Source organism: Callithrix jacchus, chromosome 4, assembly GCF_049354715.1.
Source record: "Callithrix jacchus isolate 240 chromosome 4, calJac240_pri, whole genome shotgun sequence".
In the NCBI taxonomy this organism is placed as follows: domain Eukaryota; kingdom Metazoa; phylum Chordata; class Mammalia; order Primates; family Cebidae; genus Callithrix; species Callithrix jacchus.
In genome coordinates, this window is record NC_133505.1 from 114,191,288 (window position 1) to 114,210,296 (window position 19,009).

At 49.8% G+C, this 19,009-nt stretch overlaps 1 protein-coding gene, 1 long non-coding RNA gene and 1 pseudogene across 2 annotated transcripts; 1 reads left to right on the plus strand and 2 right to left on the minus strand.

The window, feature by feature from the left end:
• Positions 5,879 to 7,282, minus strand: LOC100392041 (family with sequence similarity 32 member A pseudogene; annotated as a pseudogene).
• LOC118152941 (uncharacterized) lies at positions 13,376 to 18,183 on the plus strand. Its single transcript, XR_004741990.3, has 3 exons — positions 13,376 to 13,500; positions 14,672 to 14,712; positions 15,585 to 18,183. It is a non-coding gene; the product is annotated as an uncharacterized LOC118152941 (long non-coding RNA).
• Positions 13,534 to 17,003, minus strand: LOC118152940 (uncharacterized). The gene is made up of 2 exons (XM_035296447.3): positions 16,625 to 17,003; positions 13,534 to 15,650 (listed from the first exon to the last, which is right to left on the minus strand). The coding sequence occupies exon 2, from the start codon at positions 14,462 to 14,464 to the stop codon at positions 13,595 to 13,597; it is 870 nt and encodes a 289-aa protein (XP_035152338.3). The 5' UTR covers positions 14,465 to 15,650; positions 16,625 to 17,003; the 3' UTR covers positions 13,534 to 13,594.
• Positions 18,184 to 19,009: the final 826 nt, after the last annotated feature.

Sequence of the window (19,009 nt, forward strand, 5' to 3'; positions counted from 1 at the left end):
TTATGCTAAGAAGCCGGGCATGGTGGCTCACACCTGTAATCCCAGCACTTTGGGAGGCTGAGGTGGGCGGATCACCTGAGGTTGGGAGTTCGAGACCAGCCTGACCAACATGGAGAAACCCCGTCTCTACTAAAAATACAAAAAAATTAGCCGGACATAGTGGTGGGTGCCTGCAATCTCAGCTACTTGGGAGGCTGAGGCAGGGGAATTGCTTGAACCCAGGGAGGTGGAGGTTGTGGTGAGCCAAGATGGCACCATTGCATTCCAGCCTGGGCAACAAGAATGAAACTCCATCTCAAAATAATAAATAAATAAAAATAAAAATTATGCTAAGTTAAGAGGTATCAATATCCCCAGAGGCAATATCAACAACCCTACAGGCAGCATTAGGGACTTGTCATTGATAGAAAGCCCGGCAATGTGCTCTAATGGTGGCGTCAGGGGCCTTGCACATCCAGGCTGTGCACAGAGACTAGAAGTGCTCAGCATGGGGACTTTGGCAGGCAGTCATGGGATATGTCACCAGAGTGCATCAGAGGAAAAGGGTCAGTGCCCAGAATTGCCACAGGATGAGTTCTAGGAACAAAGTGAAACACTCCCAGGATTCTCAGAAGCATAGAGCCTGGGGGTCTCATAAAGTAATGCTAATTCTGACTGTTACTGTGATGTACTTCTTACTACCTATTTGGAAAACATGAGTTATGTTTTTCTGACCCTAGACTTAGCTTTCTGCTCATTTCCACATTTTGTAGTTTGGCCTTACTTTTTTTCTTCAGATGATCCTTCTCCTACTCAGAGGAGCTAATACTAGTTCTTGTATGGACATTACTTTCCTATTGCACTGGCCCCCTTGCCAGCCCCCCAGCTGCGATTCTGTTTCCCTGTTGTGAATGAATGTTGAGGCTGTGGGGATGGTGTCTTTTATTCTGATATGAATATCCTGCAGGGGTCATAGTCAGGCCCCAATCTTGTAAATACATCTCTCACTTGAAGAGGGAGGTCATTTGGGGAGTCAGTCATTTGAGTATATTGTAGGGGATCAGACAGGAAACTAGAACTCTAGCCAGAATCTAAAGAGGCAGGAGGGAGACTCAGCCTCTCTTTCTCTCTCTCAATGTGGATGCCAAGAGCTTAAAATAGCACTAGTACTAAGTGTGTGCTTAGGTGATGGAGGTTAAAATGGCATCCACCACATGGAGGGAGGAAAATCTGCAAAAGATTTATTTCCCTGGGTTCCCTGAATAATGCTATGGGTCTTTAATCATGGAATACAAGCTGTGTCTGAAAAACTGGATTATCAAATGAAGAAAAAAATTTTTTTTAAAGAAAAAAACCAGAAACTGGATTATTTGTGAGCTGTTTGTTTCACTTGTATTATGCCTTTGCTATTTAGCCTCCAGCAAAGTCTTTGTTTTTGGGTTTTTTGTTTGTTTCTTTCTTTTTTGAGATGGAGTCTCGCTCTGTTGCCCAGGCTCAAGTGCAGTGGCATGATTTCAGCTCACTGCAACCTCTGCCTTCTGGGTTCAAGTGATTCTCCTGCCTCAGCCTCCCAAGTAGCTGGGATTACAGGCACCCATCACCACAAGGCTAATTTTTGTATTTTTAGTAGAGATAGGGTTTCACCATGTTGGCCAGGCTAATCTCAAACTCCTGGCCTCAAGTGATCCACCTACCTCAGCCTCCCACAGTGTTAGGATTACAGGTGTGAGCCATGGTGCCTGGCCATTTGTTTAATATTCTAACTAGAACTCTGCTGAGCAACAGGACACAAAAGGACTGATTTCTTACTCTTGGCCCCTGGAAGTGAAGAATCTGAACTTTATTTATTTATTAATTAATATTAATTTTTTTTCTAGGCAGATCTCAAACTCCTAGGCTCAAGCAGTCCTCTCACCTTGGTCTCCCAAAGTGCTGGGACTACAGGCATGAGCCACTGCATCTGGCCTGAACTTTATTTAAATTAAATAAGAATGACATCATTTTTCCTATCGGCCCTTTATATCTTGAAAAAAAAGTAAGTTAAAGCTAATTTTCCAGAACTATTTAAATTTTAACATTATTGCTAGCTATGATATAGATTTCATCCACTTTAAGGGGGAGTTTCAAACATTCAAATATCATACGTCGGAGATACTGAACAGAGGTAGCTAGAAATACTACTACCGTGAAGATCTCCTCATGTCAGGGCAGCTTTCTGACTCATGAGAACCTGGCTTCTGTTTTGTTTCCTGCAAATCTGCCCTGGCCTCTCACTCTCATGCCAACTCCATTCTCATATTGTTAGTTTTCTCTAATATCCTTCAACCAACATGGAATCATCAGACGAGTCAAAACCCAACTTTAGGCCAGGTGCAGTGGCTCATTCCTGTAATCACAACACTTTGGGAGGCCAAAGTGGGAGGATCATTTGAGCCCAGGAATTCAAGACCAGCCTGAGCAACGTAGGGAGACCCCCATCTCTACTAAAACTAAAAAATTTTAAAGCTAGCCAGGTGTGGTGGCATATGCCTGTAGTCCCAGCTACTTGAGAAGATGAGGTGGGAGGATTGTTTGAGCTGGGAAGTCAAGGCTGCAGTGAGCTGAGATTGTGCCACTGAAGACTGAAAAGGATACCAGCATGGGTGACAGAGGGAAACCCTGTCTCAAAACAAAACAAAACAAAACAAAAAACTGTATTTACCTTAGTGTCTCAGTTTGTTTGTGCTTCTATAAGAAAATACCTGAGATGGGGTAATTTATATACAATAGAAATTAATTTTCATATGGTTCTAGAGGCTGAGAAGTCTAAGATCAAGGCACTGGCAGGTTTGGAGGCTGGTGAAGGCATATTCCTCATAAATGTTGCCATCTAGTTATCCTTACATGGTGGAAGGAACAGAAGGGCAAAGAGGGGACAAATTCTGTGTTCTCACATGGTGGAAGAGCAGAAGAGAGCAAACGCGTTTCCTCAAGCCCCTTTATATGTCCTCATGTCATAGTAACCACCTAAAGGCTTCCTCCTCTTAATGCGATCGCACTGGTAATTAAGTTTCAACATATGAATTTTGAGGAACACAGTGAGACCACAGTACTTAACATCCAAAGTAATCATTCACTCCTAGAGATTGGAGGCATTCTTTGTCTGATTGCCATCTGTTTGGTCATTCAAAGGAGTTTATGGACACCCTTACTTCTATTTGTCCTACAGAATGTATAACTAGAAATGTATGAAAGTGTAGGAGATGGTATGTGTTAGGGAGCAAAGACAGATAACATTGGTGTAGAGGGATATACATTTCATTTAAGTCCAACCCCCTTTTCCCTCGCTGGCTCTACTAGAGAGGTTTAAAAGCCAAATACCGCTTTTCCAGCCTCTCCAGCAGCTCAGGATGCCACATGAGCAAGTTCTAACCCAAGAGAATTCTGTTAGGGGGACTTCTGATAAAGCACGTTTTCCTATTAAAAGGGACAGAGATGGCTGGCGTAGTCCTTTCCTGCCTTGAAAGCAGACATGGTGTTTTGAGAGGCAGTGGCCATCTTGAGACAAGATGGAAAAAGCTAAGAAATAACATGTACCCTGTCATCACCAAGCTGCTAAAGCCAGCAACTACTAATTTCTGGCCTTCTTATATGATAAAAATAAAATGACACCTTTAAATGACATTGATGTATGGAATTCACTTTAAATATCATAGCCAAACCAGAAGGGAGGTATGAAACAAGAAGGCAAAATACGGCTGGGCATGGTGGCTATGCCTATAATCCCAGCACTTTGGGAGGCTGAGCGGGTGGATCACTTGAGGTCAGGAGTTCAAGAGCAGCCTGATCAACATGGTAAAACCTTGTCTCTACAAAAATTAGCTGGGCATGGTGACACACACCTGAAATCCCAGCTACTTGGGAGGCTGGGGTGGGAGGATCACTTGAACTGCTTGAGACAGAGGTTGCAGTGAGCCCAGCAGAGATTGTGCCACTGTACTCCAGCCTGGGTGACAGAGTAAGACTCTGTCTCAAAAGAAAAAAAATGCTTTGATAATTGTACACTCTTATCTCTGCTTTGTACTGTTCAGACTCAGTCCAAATGGAAAAAAGAAATCAACTTTTAAATTAGCCAGAGGCACCATGGGACATTCAAGCTGTTTTCAGAACAGTGGATAAAATACTAGGATGAACTGATGTGTCATGATGCTCTGATGAATAGGAAAGACTGAAAAGGATTCCAGCTAATGAGGGTTCAGGAAAGCCTTAAAGATGAGACAGAGTGGGCTGGGGAGAGTTCCCTGGGCCAAATTTGGGTCGCCATAGCTCTGCCTCTGGCTCTGATTCATTTGCCAGGGTTCCCTTTGTTGGCTTGGTATTTCTCATCTCAAGCCTAAGTCATGTACTCTGTGTGTCTTGCCCTCCCCCCAGCCCCACTCATGTTTGGCACTTACATGAGAATCACAAGCACAGCAAACAGTTTTCCTTCCTTTAATACTCAGACACAACCTTCAACAGCATTCCCGAATCACACCCATCAGCAAGGGCTGTTCTCAGTTGCCAAGGAGTGGCTGTGGTTCACACCAGAGATTCCAGAAAAACCAGCCCAAAACCTCCCTGCTTCTAGCCTGGGTCTTAAACTCAAACTCTGAATCTTAGAAAATGTTCAGCAAGGCTGGGCACGGTGGCCCATGCCTATAATCCCAGCACTTCAGGAGGCTGAGGTGGGTGGATCACTTGAGGCCAGGCGTTCAGACCAGCCTGGCCAATACGGTGAAACCCCATTTCTACTTAAAAATACTAAAAGTAGCCAGGTGTGGTGGTATACATGTGTAGTCCCAGCTACTCTGGAGTCTGAGGCTGGAGAATCGCTTGAACCTCCAGCAGAGATTGTGCCACTGCATCCCAGCCTGGGCAACAGAGTAACAGTCTGTCTCAAAAGAAAGAGAAAAAGAAAGGAAAGAGAAAAAAAGAAAGAGAGTGAGAGACAGAGAAAGAAAGGAAGAAAGAAAGAAAGGAAAGAGAAAGAAAGAGAGAGAGAGAAAGAGAAAAAAAAGAGAGACAAAATGGTCAAAAATTCAACAAACATTTGCTGAGAACTGACGCAGGGAGGGCAAGGGCAAAGCCCTGACTTCAGTGCTGTGGGCAACATTAGCTGCAGGTACTTACAAACTAGTAGAAAAAATAAAACATGTATACAATTAACTGCCTTATGTGGTAGTTATTATAAAAGAAGAAAATTAAAGGAAAAGTTAGTTATTATATGAGAAGAGTTTAAAGGTGGAAGAAATGACAAAGAAGTCATTTTTGGAAGAGTGGCATTTGAGCTTTGCCTTAAAGTATAGATAAGCCTCCAATAAGTGAATGGATTAGGGTGGTTTCCAAGAAAAGAAAATGCTTATGGCTTGACATGGATGCAGGAGAAATAGGATGTTTGAAAGAAGTCCCTGTAGAGTATCAGTACACATAGGAGAGCGTGGGAGAGAAGGTAGAAAGGTGAGGGAGCAAACACAGAGGCACATATTGATTGTGGATTCAAGAGAGGCTTTAAAAGGAGCTCAATGACACTAATGCCACCTTTGCACTTCCTTGATTTACCCAAAGTGCTCACTCCAGGTAATCAGTGACATGCTCACCAGTGAGATCTTATCTCTGATGTCACCTTTTCTTTTTAACTGCTTGGCTCTGGACATCAGCAGAGGCTGCAGGACAGTGGTTCTTCCTTCACTTTTTTGTTTTGTTTTTTGAGATGGAATCTCACTCTGTCACCCAGGCTGGAATGCAGCAGTGCGTCTTGGTTCACTGCAGCTTCCACTTCCTGGGTTCAAGTGCTTCTCCTGCCTCAGCCACCCAAGTAGCTGGGACTACAGCATGTACCACCACAACCAGCTAATTTATCTAATTTTTTATTTTTTTAAATAATAACTGGCTTTTGCTTTATTGTGTAATTTACACAGGACAACCCTAAATCCCACACTTGGTTTTTCTCTTCTGCCTTCGTTATTCTTTCAATAGCTAGATTATTTCTCCAGTAGCACATGTGGTTTGATTGTCAACCAGGACACACAGGCCCTACAAGATCCCAGCCCTACATTGTGGATGCCTGAGCCCTCTCATTTGATCGCACCCATGTCTGTCTGTGCTGGCGCTCTGCCCTGCTCCTGTCACCCCTGAGGCATCCTTAGGGTAGGAATGCCAAAAAGGCTCCAAGCGATGTGTCAACTCTGAGTAAATACAAGAGGCTGCTAGGAGCCCCTGGCTGAAGACTGAGAGGCAGGCTGTTTCTGGGTTCCATATCAAAGAATGCTGTGATCCATTAGCAATGTCTGCCATGGCAACACCCATTAGAAGTACCTGGAAGGAGGGTTTTGGGAACAAGCTCAAAAAGGAACAAGGCGTGTCTGTTCCATTCTTCCCCTAGGTGGCTGTTTTGCCAGCCAGGCTGCGCTGTCTCAGTGGCCAGGTGGCTGAGGAGGAACTCTCAAGGCCACAGAGTTGCAAGTGGCTTCTCTGGGGCCTCCAGGGAATAGCACAGGCCCCAAGCTACAGGAAGCTCGCAAGGGCACCCACGCTGGGTCCTATGGGGTTCTGCATACGGCAGGCCACCAGGCATTATCAGCTCCTGACCCTTTGGAGTTCGTCTCATCCGGGAGAAGACAGCTGGCTGGCCTCAGTGCGTTAGCTGTAACTCGGGGATAAAAACATTTACCTCTGGATAAACTTAGAAACTTTCCATCCAAACGAAAAGGGTCTATCTTCTATATGTTGCCAAGAAACCTAAACTGAGGACAAGGACAGTTTTACTTTAATCAAGTTCCAGAATGAGGACGCACAGCTTTGAAGAGCAGTCTGTAGCAGAAGACGCGAGGGTGTATGTAAAGCCATGTGTCTAGAATATATCAAAGGAAACACACACCACCCCAGCGTGGCCTTTGGCGAACCCTCGATGCAGTTCCATCATGGGGGCAGGCAGCTACTTCATCCAGTTGACTTTGGGAATGTCGTAATGTTCCATGAGTGTGTCCAGGTGTCTGTTAAAGTCCTCCACTCTCTGCTTGTAGGTTTTGGATGCTTTCTTCAGGATCCTTTCCATTTGCTGCTTCTCCTGCATTTTCTCAAAGGCCGCCTGGGCCAGGGTCCGTTTGTCCAGGCCGCTCCACTTCTCGTTCTTTTTGCTCATTCCCATTGCTTCCAGGAGTTTCCCTTTGTCTTTGTCCTTCTTTTTCTTTTTCCGCTTAGGCACTCCGAGCTCTGCGACGCCTTTTAGCTTCAGGGGTCCCTTTTGGACCTGCTTGTAGGCCTCCATGACACTCCCCAGTGGTTCAGTCAACTTTTTATTTTTAGCAGAGATGTGGTTTCACCATGTTGTCCAGGCTGGTCTCAAACTCCTGACCTCAGGTGATCCATCTGCCTCGGCTTCCCAAAGTGCTGGGATTACAGGCATGAGCCACTGCACCCAGCCTTTCCTTTACTGTTTTGCTCTAGTGCCTGAAATTCCTCTATCCCTTGGGCTTCAACCTGTACCCCAGATGTTCCCTATTAAAATTGAATAACAAATAAATACTAGAGAGGAATGGGGCTAGTATTCTGGCCATTATAGATTGGAGTTTTGCCTTAGTTGCCATCACCTGTAGAAGACTGAGAGGTCAAGATGCTGGCAGGCAGAGATTTGTTTGGAAAAAAGAGAAGGAAGATTCTGGATGCTATCTAGGGCAGGCAGACAGTAGCTGCAATGTCCAACAGAAATCTCTATCTGCCCTTTGTAATTACAGAACTTCCAGACTTACACTGGAGAGAAATAGAAAATTAGGTGTCCTTGCCTGACCCCTGACACTGGCCAGGCCACAAGGATTAAGGAAACAAGCTTAATCAAGGCCTAAAAGGTCAGCCTCTCTGAGCCTCGTTCTTCCCAGCTCTCTCCACCTGAATTCCATCTGCTATGTAGCCTCTCCTGTTCTCTGTCTCTCCCAATTTTCCTTTTCATTATTTATCCTTTCCTTCCCCTCTACTCCTTCTTTCTTCCCTTCACTCTGTTTCTGGTACAGACGTTTGAGCATGCGATTCCCTCAAAACTTATATTCTTAAACTTTCGCTTTCTTCCACCAGGGGTCGACTTTGTTTCTTTTTTCCGAGACTGATTCGGCTCCGGTACTGCGAGAGATCTTAGTCCGGAAACAGCCTTTTTTTGGGAGGTGTGGGAGACGCCGTGGTCAGGCCAAGGGCGAGATGCGCCTAGGGGTCGGAGTTTCCCGAGTGGAGACTGGGGACGTCACGGGGGAGATTGGAACTCCCGTGCCACAAATAATCATTCTCCACCACATGTGAGGCATCTGAATAGGATGAAGTTTCCCGGGTTGGGGATACCAGGAAGTGCTGGGGAACGGGCGAGGTCGTGGCATCCGGGCTGCAACGCAAACGCCTAAGCGACGTGGAAGGCGGCGGTGATCCAGGATCCTGCCCAAAGAGGGTCCCGCAGTTACCGCCCACTTCGAGGCGGGCTCGGGGAGCCGAGGGACTTCGTCAGCTTAGTTCAGAGCCCAGGAGGTGGCTTGGTGGTGGTGAAAGGGCCTGAACGTCTCAGCCCTGACGGTCTAGGCCAGGTTTGTGCGCTGGGGCCAAGACTCAAAGGCCAAGGTCTCTGCCTCCAACTGTTCCACCAGCCAGCCAGTGTACTAGGCGCAAGCAACCACAGCCCACTCCCCTGCGAACCCAGGACGGGCCATTCATCTCCAAAAGCCTTTTCTTCCTCCTCTTCTGTTTCTTCCCATTTGTATCCCTCTGGATGCAAACCAAGAGAGGCGCCCAAATATAAAAGTCAAGTCGAATTGAAAGCGTATGGCTTGTGCGCTCCCAACTCCCTCCTCCTCTTTTAAAATTGTGTTTCAAAACAACATGGTGACTTTTGGACAAGATTTTTCTATTTCGCCCACACCACAATAGAGATGCAATGAATGCTGCTGGTGAAATGTTTGGCTGTGTCAAATTCAGTCCCGCAGGCTGGCTTGGGCCAGCACTGGGGCTCCGCTTTGTGTTATGTTCACGGAGAAGATATTAATTAAAAGAAATACATGATTAAAAAGTAATGAGTTGAATAAAAATTATCTCAGCTCATTTTCTGATTATGTTAATTGTTAAAAACCCTTCAATCACGCCGTTGCAGTCAATGGGCTTTAATGTGAAATTAGTGGGCTCTTGATAACTTACAGTCCAGAATAATCCTGGCGGTTTATTCATCATTCCTAATAACAAGGATGTTGCTAAGAACAGAAATTTTACATGATTTTGATACATTCAGCCCTTCCCCCCACGTGTCATTAAAAAAAAAAAAAAAAAAAGGCTTAGCCTGCCTGCGATTTCCAACTTCTCTTTCCACGGATCGACCGCGGCCTTGGCAAGGACTTGAGTTTGCGTTCCAGCCGCTTCCGCTCCCAGCGCGCACGCAGCCCCTCGCTATTGCGTCGGCGGGTTGCTGCTTGCTGGTACCCGCTCAGCAGCCAGGAGCCTTGGGGAACCCTAGCGCGTAGCTTCCCCGCCTGGCGAGGCCAGGACGCCTAGTTGCCCACTCGGCTGTGCTGAGGGATGAGGGGAGAAAGAACGGAATTCGCAGCTAAGAGGGCTAGAGGGGCGGCGCGGCTGCTTGGGGACTGGTAGCCAAGCGTTGGGCGAGTAGGGCTGTGCGTAAAAGGGTTTAGACAGTCGTGATGCACCCGCGGGGTTGCAGGACAGGGGCAGGCCGGGTTGTGGCGCATGTGTGTTTTTGTGTGCTCGCCTCCGGCTTGCGCGCTTTCGGGGCTTTGGATGCCACGGATTTTGAGGACCCACCCAAAGCCCTGAGGGGGCGGAGGGTCAAGCGAGACAGGGAAAGGGTCCACTAAGCCTCTGAGCCTGGGCTGCGCTACCGACAAAGTGCCTAATGCAGAGTAGGCTCTTAATAGGTTTGTATTGGATCTAAACGAAAGCTACTGAAATTCGTGCATTATTCTAATGAGAGATGACGGCCGGGTGTTCTCAGCAGCCCCAGGCCTTCATCTGAAAGTTCCCACTCTACCCGAGACGAAACTCAGAGCCGAGGTGGGGGCGAAGGGCGGGTAAGGTACTGATGGAGGGTGAGGAGGGATGTTTCACATCCTCTTCTGACATATCTCACTACTAAAACGCTTTTCACTCTCTATGAGCAAAGGAAAGAAGAGCCCGCACCCTCTGTTTTGACTTCTTGGGAAACATAGTGTCTCTCAAATTGGGCCTCCGAGAAAGGTGTGACCAGGGAGAGTTGCGGGGTCCTGGGGCCTTGGGTGGGTGTGGGTGACGGAACTGCCCGAGGCCAGAGGATAGGCAAGACGTCGAGGAAACCAAAACTGTCCACTGGAGGCGCCTTAACGCCTTGGTCAACGAGGGCTGGTTTTGCACACGCCAAGGGACTCAAGCCCCATTTTTCTCCCAAAAGAACTGAGGGAAATTGCATTTCCCGAGGTCTCTCTGAAAATACGTACATACACAAAAGTCTATAGATACTTGTATGCAGAAAGGGGAGGGTGGAAGGAGTGTGGGGGGCGGAGCGGGGGCGGGGAGAGTTATTCTCAGAACTTGAGGTTCTGTGTCTCAAAGTGCCTTTTTCAAGGCTTCCGCCTTTAAGACTACCTGGATGGGATGGGGGTCTGGTGTTTTTAAATTTGTCTTTCTGTTTCTCTGGCTGCTTTACAAGAGCAAATTTATTTTAAAGACTTTTAAATATATGTATTTTCCACCTTTTCAAGCCCCAACAGTAAGGGGTCTTCCCTTGGGATTGGGGGGCAATGGTGTCTCGGGCTGGCTGGGACGAGTCCCAAGGCTAATTCTCCTTGTTCGCCTATTTGCATCTGCTGTTAGGCTGAGGATCATTTTAATAAATAACAATGAACAGGAATGGCATCTAGAGGGCTTGTCGGCAACATTTAAAAGCCAATAGAGTTTATAATTCTACTCTATCATTTCTTATTGATTAGAGTAATCAAGATAAAAAGCTAGCCGGGCTCAGAGAACTTCAGCAGCATATCATTAAAGATAAGAGTCAGTTAATTCTGGATCTGGGGTAATGTGGCTGAAATGAAGAGTTCATTTGCATGAGATGCTGAGCCCAGTAACAAGGGGACAAAAATCACTAATTAGGATTGCACAGTGTCGGCCTCTCGACAAGCACCCTTTCCAGACTGCGGACCAAGCGGAGATTCGCGTTTATGTAAATCTGGGGAGGACTAAAAGCTTTCACTGGCTTTGTAGAAGGCGATAATCACCCCTGCCCTCTACCACGTCCTCCCGACCCCGAGGAGCCCAACTGGGGCGAGGGCTGGGGTTACTCCCGACAGGATCCCCTTCTTCCCTGTCCATCCTACCCCCACGCCCGCGGCCACGCGAAGGCGTCCCACCCACCCCCTTAGGGGGCACGTGGGCGAGTGTCTGGTGCTCGGGTGAATGGAACCCGCCCCCCAGTCCTTACTGCGGGCTCTGGTCTAGTGCGTGAGGATCCTTGGAAAGGTCGCAACTCCGGTGCAGCGCCCGCAGGGTGAAGGGCGCGAGTATAGTCGGGCCCTAAGGGAAACTCGGGACATCTGCACAGACGGGAATCCCCAAGGAGGCCCAGGTCCCAAGGCCAAAGTCCTCGACCCCCACCCGGCTGGATCCCTCTAGTCCTCCCCCTCGCCAATCTGACCTGCCAATCCGGACGGAGCCAGTCCGCAGGCACCCAAGGGCGCAAGCTGGTATAGAGAGCGAACGCGGGGGTGCGCCTGGGTGCGCAGGAGTTTGTACGTGTGTGTGTGTATGCGTGTGCAGGTGAGTCCAGCTCTCGTGTAAATGTGAATCTACATAACCTTGCTGCTGCGTAAATGTGTTTTTTCTTGGTATAGACGCAAATGTGTGAACGTTGGTCTAAATGGTATGTAGTGTGTAGTAATAGTACACATGTGATGTGGTGTGTGCAGTGTGTGATGTGCGTGTGGTGCGAATAGGGGAGGTGACAGGCCGGAGAGGTTCCCCCAAAGGGAGCGGCGGCACAGAAGGCTTCCCTTCCCGGGTGAGGGTGCCTGGGGGTGAGGCGGGAAATGGGCACTGCCTCCGAGCCCCCACCCCCGCCCCGTGCCTCGAGGGGCTGAGGCGCGAGCCCAGAGCCGGGCCGCGGGCCGCAGCGACGTCTTCGGGGCCCGGTGAGGTCGGACGAGGCGCAGAAGGAACCACCTCACCGCGGGCGACCAAGAGAAGCTGCCTTACCTCCGAACCTGCCAGGGGAGGCTCCCTCTACCCACCCCGGGAAAATAAAAGTAGCCCCAGAAGCACAAGTCGGCCTGCGGAGCGGCAGAGCGCGGAAAGGCCGCTGACCGCCAGGACCCTTCTCCGCCAGAGGAGTTTGGACTTCAGGCCCTCCGCGGCCCTCCCAGAGCGAAGGGAGGCTCGGGCTGCGGCCCCCGAGTCCCTGGGCGCCGGAGCAGTTCCCGCCCTCGAAGTTCCTCTCCGTAGTGAGGGAGGGAGGGAGAGAGGGAATGAGGGAGGGAGGGAGAAAGGGAGGAGCGCCAGGCTGCCGGTGCGACCCCTCCCGGAGATGCGGCGGCCGCGCCCGGAGTCCGCCCTGCAGCTGGCTGTGCCCGGCCTTCTTAGAACTAACTTTGCCCCTCACTTGGCTGCAGCAGGAAGCAATCCAGGCCCCGGTCAATAATCGCACAAGTGTCGGCGTGGAAAGTAGCCGCGAGTGCACACTCACGGGTTTCACTGCGCGGCCTCCCGCGGCTTCGAAGCCGCTGCGTCCGCCTCGCCCGCGACCCACGGAGCCCGTGCGCGCGTGCCCCACACACATGCGCCCGCTCGAGGACCCAGTCACCGAGGCCGCGCGGCCCCAGAGCTGCGGGGGCGGTGGGCAGGGCGCGCAGGGGGTGGCCATCGCGGCGGCTGAACCCCAGCGGGCGAGGCCCAGCAGCCCGCGGGGCCGGGAGCGGGAGGTACGGTCCAGGGGCGCGTTTCTTTCGCATCCACACCCCGCCCCCACCCCTCTCTCCAGGGATTTCTTTTTTTTTTTTTTTTTATCCTGGCACAGCTGGGGGCTCCCTCACCACCCACCCCTGGCCTCCCCATACAGAATAAAGTCAGTCTGTATTTAATGGTTATGGCGGATGTGAGGGGGATTTGGCAGAGGCAGAAGAGAGGCCTTTCGCTCTCAAATATCGCCCCTTACGTCGTGTGAGTCTACCAACCCACCACGACCTCATATTCTTGTGCGGGTGTCTGACTCGAATGACAAGCGAGCTGATTTTTTCAGTACATAGCTGGGAAATGTAGTGAGTGATAATAGAGATTTCTCTTTCATTTTTTACGCTTGACTTGGTTATTGTTGCTTTTCTTTTCCCGTGATTCCTTCTGAGGATTAGCTCTGACTTCCCCACTATTGGCGGTCAAAGTGGCCCGGACTCAGGATGACAATTGACGGGGATCAAGGGATTGCCCATTCTGTGCCTGTAAGAACCGATTCGTGCCAGAGAAACTCATCAAGTGGAGGCGGAGAATAAAGACCGTTCGGGGGTAAATGTATTCATTGAGAAGGGTTCTCCCAAATTGCTTCTAAGTTTTTTTAATGAAAAGTAACGATTGCGGCAATCAGCGGCTTTTTGGCGGATTACAAATCTGGAAGGAGCTGCGGCGCTGCATTGAAAAGTGCCCCCGCCTTCGCACGGGGCAGCCGGTTCACAGGAGCAGCGCGAGGGGTGGGGGTCCGGTCGCGGGACAAAGGCGGGGAGGGGGCGAGCGGAGGAGGGCGGCTAGGGCGCCGGGGCACGCACGGGGCTGGAGACGCGGAGGTGCCCACCCCGGCGCAGGTGTGGCGGGGCACCCCCCACCGAGGAAGGCGAGGGGCAGGGTGCGGGAAGGGGGCCCAGGGAGGTCGACCGCAGCACCACCAGCGCGGGGGAGATTCAGGGCGTCTGGAGCGAGGAAGGTGTGCGAGAAGGGTAGAGCCCATCACCGTGGAAGTCCGGGGAATGGGAGGTGCGACCCAGTCCCCCACCTTTACCCCGGGCACGCAGGTGTCTTCTTTTAAAAACGCCTCATTTTGCAAATGGAACCGAAGCATGGGCTGGGGTCGTGTCTTCCCAGTGTTACAGGCAGGAGGAGGGAAAACTGAGTCCTTCCTGGGATGGTGCGGGACCCCCACACGCAAGACTCCACTGAGCTCGACTGGCGCAGGGGCGGATCCCTTCTCCCAAATGCTTCCGAATGGCGCGTCCTGGTCCCCTCGGCCACACGGACCCTGGACGCACGCCCTGGCCCTGGCAGCCTCCGGGGACAAGGTCTCCAGGCCCGCCCGGCACCCTGGCCTAGGCCGCAACGCCCCTCGGCCGGGGGAGTCGCCTCGCAAGATGAGCAAGGGACACACTAGAGGGCAGGGACAAATCGCTGTTCCCACAGAGGCCGAAAGCAGCAGCAGCAGCAGCCTCAGGCAGCCGCATTCAGCCTGACTTTTTATACATTTATTTTTTAAATAGTGCATCTTAGCAGGGGGGTGGGAGGTACGTTTCTTCCCCCTGACTTCTTTAAGGCTCTCTGAAGTAAATGGGGGGGGGGCGGGAGCAGAGAAACAAGGGTGGAGAAGAGGAGAAGAAAAAGACTCTCCCTCTCCTTCCCCCCTCCTCAAGTTTAAGAATAAATCCAGCAGGCGAGTCCGCAGCCCTGAAGGTTTAACTTTTTTTCTTTGCAGCTTGTCAATGCGACCATTGCTTTGATGGGAGGCTCCTCAAGGTGACACATTTCTGAACTTCACCCTCTTTTCAAACTAACTCCCTACCTCCTTGTTAGTGGCCAGCTCTGAACTTCTGCAGAGTGTTTTTGTGTGAGTCAAGGCTCATTCACGGGCGCCTTTGTGGGCCTCTCCTCCTTTCAGGCCTCAGCGTGTTACACCAATTAAAGGGCGACGTGCTGTAAATGTAATGGGCCGCGCAGCGATTGTTTCTGACAAGCAACAAAACACATAGATCCACCCCTTAGATTAGGCCGTTGAAGGGGAGGTTGAGGCCGGTCAGTTTACTGAATAGTTTGTGAACTGTAATTCTGAGGGCTCATGTGAAGAAAAAAAAAAAGTCTCTTCCCACCTCCCTCCCTTGCTCCTCCTTTCCAAAAGCTCCAAAAAAGAAAAAAAAGACAAAGACAAAAAGCAAGTGACATCCATGGGGCAGAATGGGGTCACTAGAGAAAAAAAAACCTATGTGAGGGGCTTGGTCTGTTACTTGGACAGTCCTGAGAGCCCCTTCAGCTCTTTGCCCTCCCCCTTAGTCTTTGAAAACGACCAGCATCCAGCCTGGCCCTCAGTTTTACTAGCCACAGCAGCCTTCTCCTCTGATGGCAGGCCTGACACCCACCCCCGCCCCCCACATGAGGACTTGAGATCAGGGTGGGAGTGAGAGAAAAGCTGTCTTGGAGAATTCCGCTGGGGTTTGACCTGGTCCTGATGGGACACTGATAAGTCACGGGCTGTGGATACTCCCACCCATCCTTCCCCTGGAAGGACCCTCACCCTCTGGCTCCCTCTCCAGCCCTGAGTTCTTTCTGCAGCCTCGGGTGCAGCAGAGGCCTGGGCTGTCTCTAGCCTCCTGGGATTTCCTCCTCTTTTCCAGCACCTGCCGTCCATCCTGGGTTCCTGCAACTCTGTCATCACCTGAGCTTCAAGGAGCACAATTCATCTGGAAAGGAGAGGGTTAGAGATTATCTGCTCCATCATCCTCACAAATTCTGGGGTCCAGAGGAGTGACTGGACCAAAATCACCAAGCCAGGCACTGAGCTACAACTGGAATTCAGCTCTCTCACCTGCCAGGCCAGGCCACCCCATCCCACAGATCACCACCTTCCCACACCTCACTATCTGACCTCCTGAACCTGCCCAAAAGACCCTTACCCCTGATCTCAAGGATGGCAGCCTTTCAGATCCCATTGTCTTCACCTTCAGGTGATCCCAGCTCCTAAGGCTTTATGCAGGTGTTCCTTCCCCAGCTCCCCCAGCTTCCATCCTGCCCACCTCTGCACATCTCCAGCCTTCTCAGCCCAGCTCAGTTGAGCAAACTGTTATTGACTGTCAGTTACGTACAGCAGATGTTTTGCCTTTTCTATGAAACTTCCCTGGCTACTCTTCCTCAGAATGCCCCTCTCCGCTGAGACTCCTCTACCTCCCTTGCCCATCACTTTCTGTTTGGAAACCTATGCATTATTCAAGCCCCTGCTCACATAACGTTTCTGTAAAGCTGTGCCAGGGTGGAAAAACACCAAGGGAGGAAAGTGACCCTGATGGAGGAACTGACTGAAGTCCAGTGTGGCTGGAGCAGAATGAGGGGGAGGAGAGGGGCAAAGGTCAAGTTTCAAACAGCCTTGTGGGCCACACAGGGATTTGGGATTTCAACCTGGAAGCAATGGGAAGCATTGAACCCTTGTCTAGACTGAAATTCTGGAGAATAGAAACTACATGCTTTTCATCTTTGTGTCCCTCTACTCCTGCCAATGTCTGGCACACGATGCTCAAGAACCTTTTGCTGAAACTATGAACCGATAACTCAATAAGCACATACCACCCAGCCCTTCCTTAGCTCTTCATGGTGGCTAACCAGGTTGTAAGGAACCAAGAAGACAGAAACCAAGTCAGTGTCTCGGAATTCTCCACAGTACCTGCTTGATACTGGATTCATGCTAGGAATACAGTACTCGTCCTTTGGTATCCATGAGGGATTGAGGCCAGGACATCGCCTCACATCTAAATTTGAGGATGGACCGGGTGCCGTGGCTCACGACTATAATTCCAGCACTTTGGGAGGCCGACGTGGGCAGATCACTTGAGGTCAGGAGTTCAAGACCAGCCTGGCTGACATGGTGAAACCCCATCTCTGCTAAAAATACAAAAATTAGCCAGATGTGGTGGTGTGCACCTATAGTCCCAGCTGCTTGGGAGGCTGAGGCAGGAGAATCGCTTGAACCCAGGAGACAGAGATTGCAGTGAACCATGATTGTTCCACTGTACTCCAGCCTGGGAGACAGAGTGAGACTTCATCTGGAAAAAAAAAAAAAAAATGAGGATGCTCAAGTCCCTGATATAAAAGTGTAGTATTTGCATATAAACTATGTACATCTTCCTATATACTTTAAACCACCTCTAGATGTAATACCTAATACAATGCCCGCACATCAGTTATAAGGAATTCAATGTAGTATTCAGTGCCACAGTTTCAAGTGTGTTTGCTTTTTCAAAACTTTGTGGAAATTTTTTTCCAAATATTTTTGATCTGCAATCTGCAGAATGTACAAATGCAAAACCTACAAATACAGAGGACTGACTGTCCTCTCCTGTCCACTGACTAATGGTATGCAAGGGGAAGAATTCAAAATCAGGAGGCCAGATTCTGAGGACACTTCTTGTCCTTGCCAGTAACTAATGGCCTCACCTTGGGAACTCATTGCTTAACTGCTCTGAAGGCTTGGTTTCTTCATTAATAAAATGGGACAATGACAATACCACTTAATTCATGGATTGTGAGAACTAAATAGCACCACTTGTATGTGAATGACTTGATTTTGAAGGAATACATTAATGAATGAAAATTAGTGCATGTCCTGGAGCCAGGGTAAGACCACTGATGACGGGCGCCACTTTAAAATAACAAAAGACAGCCCCAGAGCAAGTGAGATCCTTGGAGAGCTGCTCTGTCTCCCATTGCAGACTTCCCCTCTTTTGCAGTTGGCCCAGGACACAGCTGGTCCCACATCTTCCCCTGAGGCGTGCCACCCCGGCTGACACCCTTCACACTTGGCTGCCTACACTCCTGCTCTAAGAACCCTGTTTCAAAGAAGCCCACATTCCCTTGTTGCACGTAGAAGGCTGCACTTGGAGATGGGACAACTAGATTCTGGGAAGCCATGACAGAAATCACGCAGACTCTGATTCCCGCCGAGAACCAGGCTAAAGAACCACTCATGGCAAGATGGGGCCCACCAGCCTGCTGGCTTCTCACCAAACTCTACTCCACATTGACTGTGGGCTCTTGTTCTAGAGGCCCCCACACCCTCAGGATGAAATGTGAGTACAAGAGCAGAGACTGCCAGACTGCCGGTGCTGTGTGTGTGTGTGTGTGTGTGTGTGTGTGTGTGCATATGCGTGTCCACAGCAATTAGCCTCTTATACACATAGTGGGGAAAAATAATCCCCAAAGAGGAAATAAAGAAGTCTTTTTGTTTAAGTTTCTATGTCCAAATCAAATTCTTCTTTAAAAGCTATCTTGGTCAGGCACAGTGGCTCACGTCTGTAATCCTAGCACTTTGGGAGGCTGAGGTGGGCAGATTGTCTGAGCTCAAGAGTTCAAGACCAGCCTGGGCAACACGGTGAAACCCTGTCTCTACTAAAATACAAAAAATTAGCCAGGCATGGTGGTGACTGAGGCAGGAGAATTGCTTGAACCAGGAGGCAGAAGTTGCAGTAAGCTGAGATTGTGCCACTGCACTCCAGCCTGGGCAACAAAGCGAGACTCCATCTCCAAAAAAAAAGTATCTCCACATTTCCATTTTCATTCAAAGACAGAAAGGAGAGACACAGGCTTTTTACCCTTGTAGTGCCTTCATCTAAAGAGATTTTTAAGCTCAAGGAGCAGATGTAGAAGCTAATGTTTGTAAAACCCGATGAACTGTCAGCGAGCCACCACCCTGCCAGGGAGAGCACAAGGGGGTAAAGGGGGCGTGCCCGTCTGGGGTGGGGATTGTCTGGCAAGCTTGTCCTCCCTGTGGAGCTGCTTTCCTGTCCCTGGGCTGAGCAGATGCCCAGCCAGAGGCCTGAGGTCTCAGAAGCTATCATGGGACCCAGTGAGTCTTAGAAACCTTTCACTCCAACCTGATGTGGATACTGCTAAATGCTTTCCAGAGCCCCACACAGTGAAAGCTAGGGATTCGTGCCCATGCTTTACCGATCCCTTAGCCACTAGGAATGCATGTTGCTTCAGCTCAGTGGCAGCTAGTGCAATCCTAAGTGACCTCAGTCAAGGGTTCTAGACTTTTTGTTCATATTTTCTC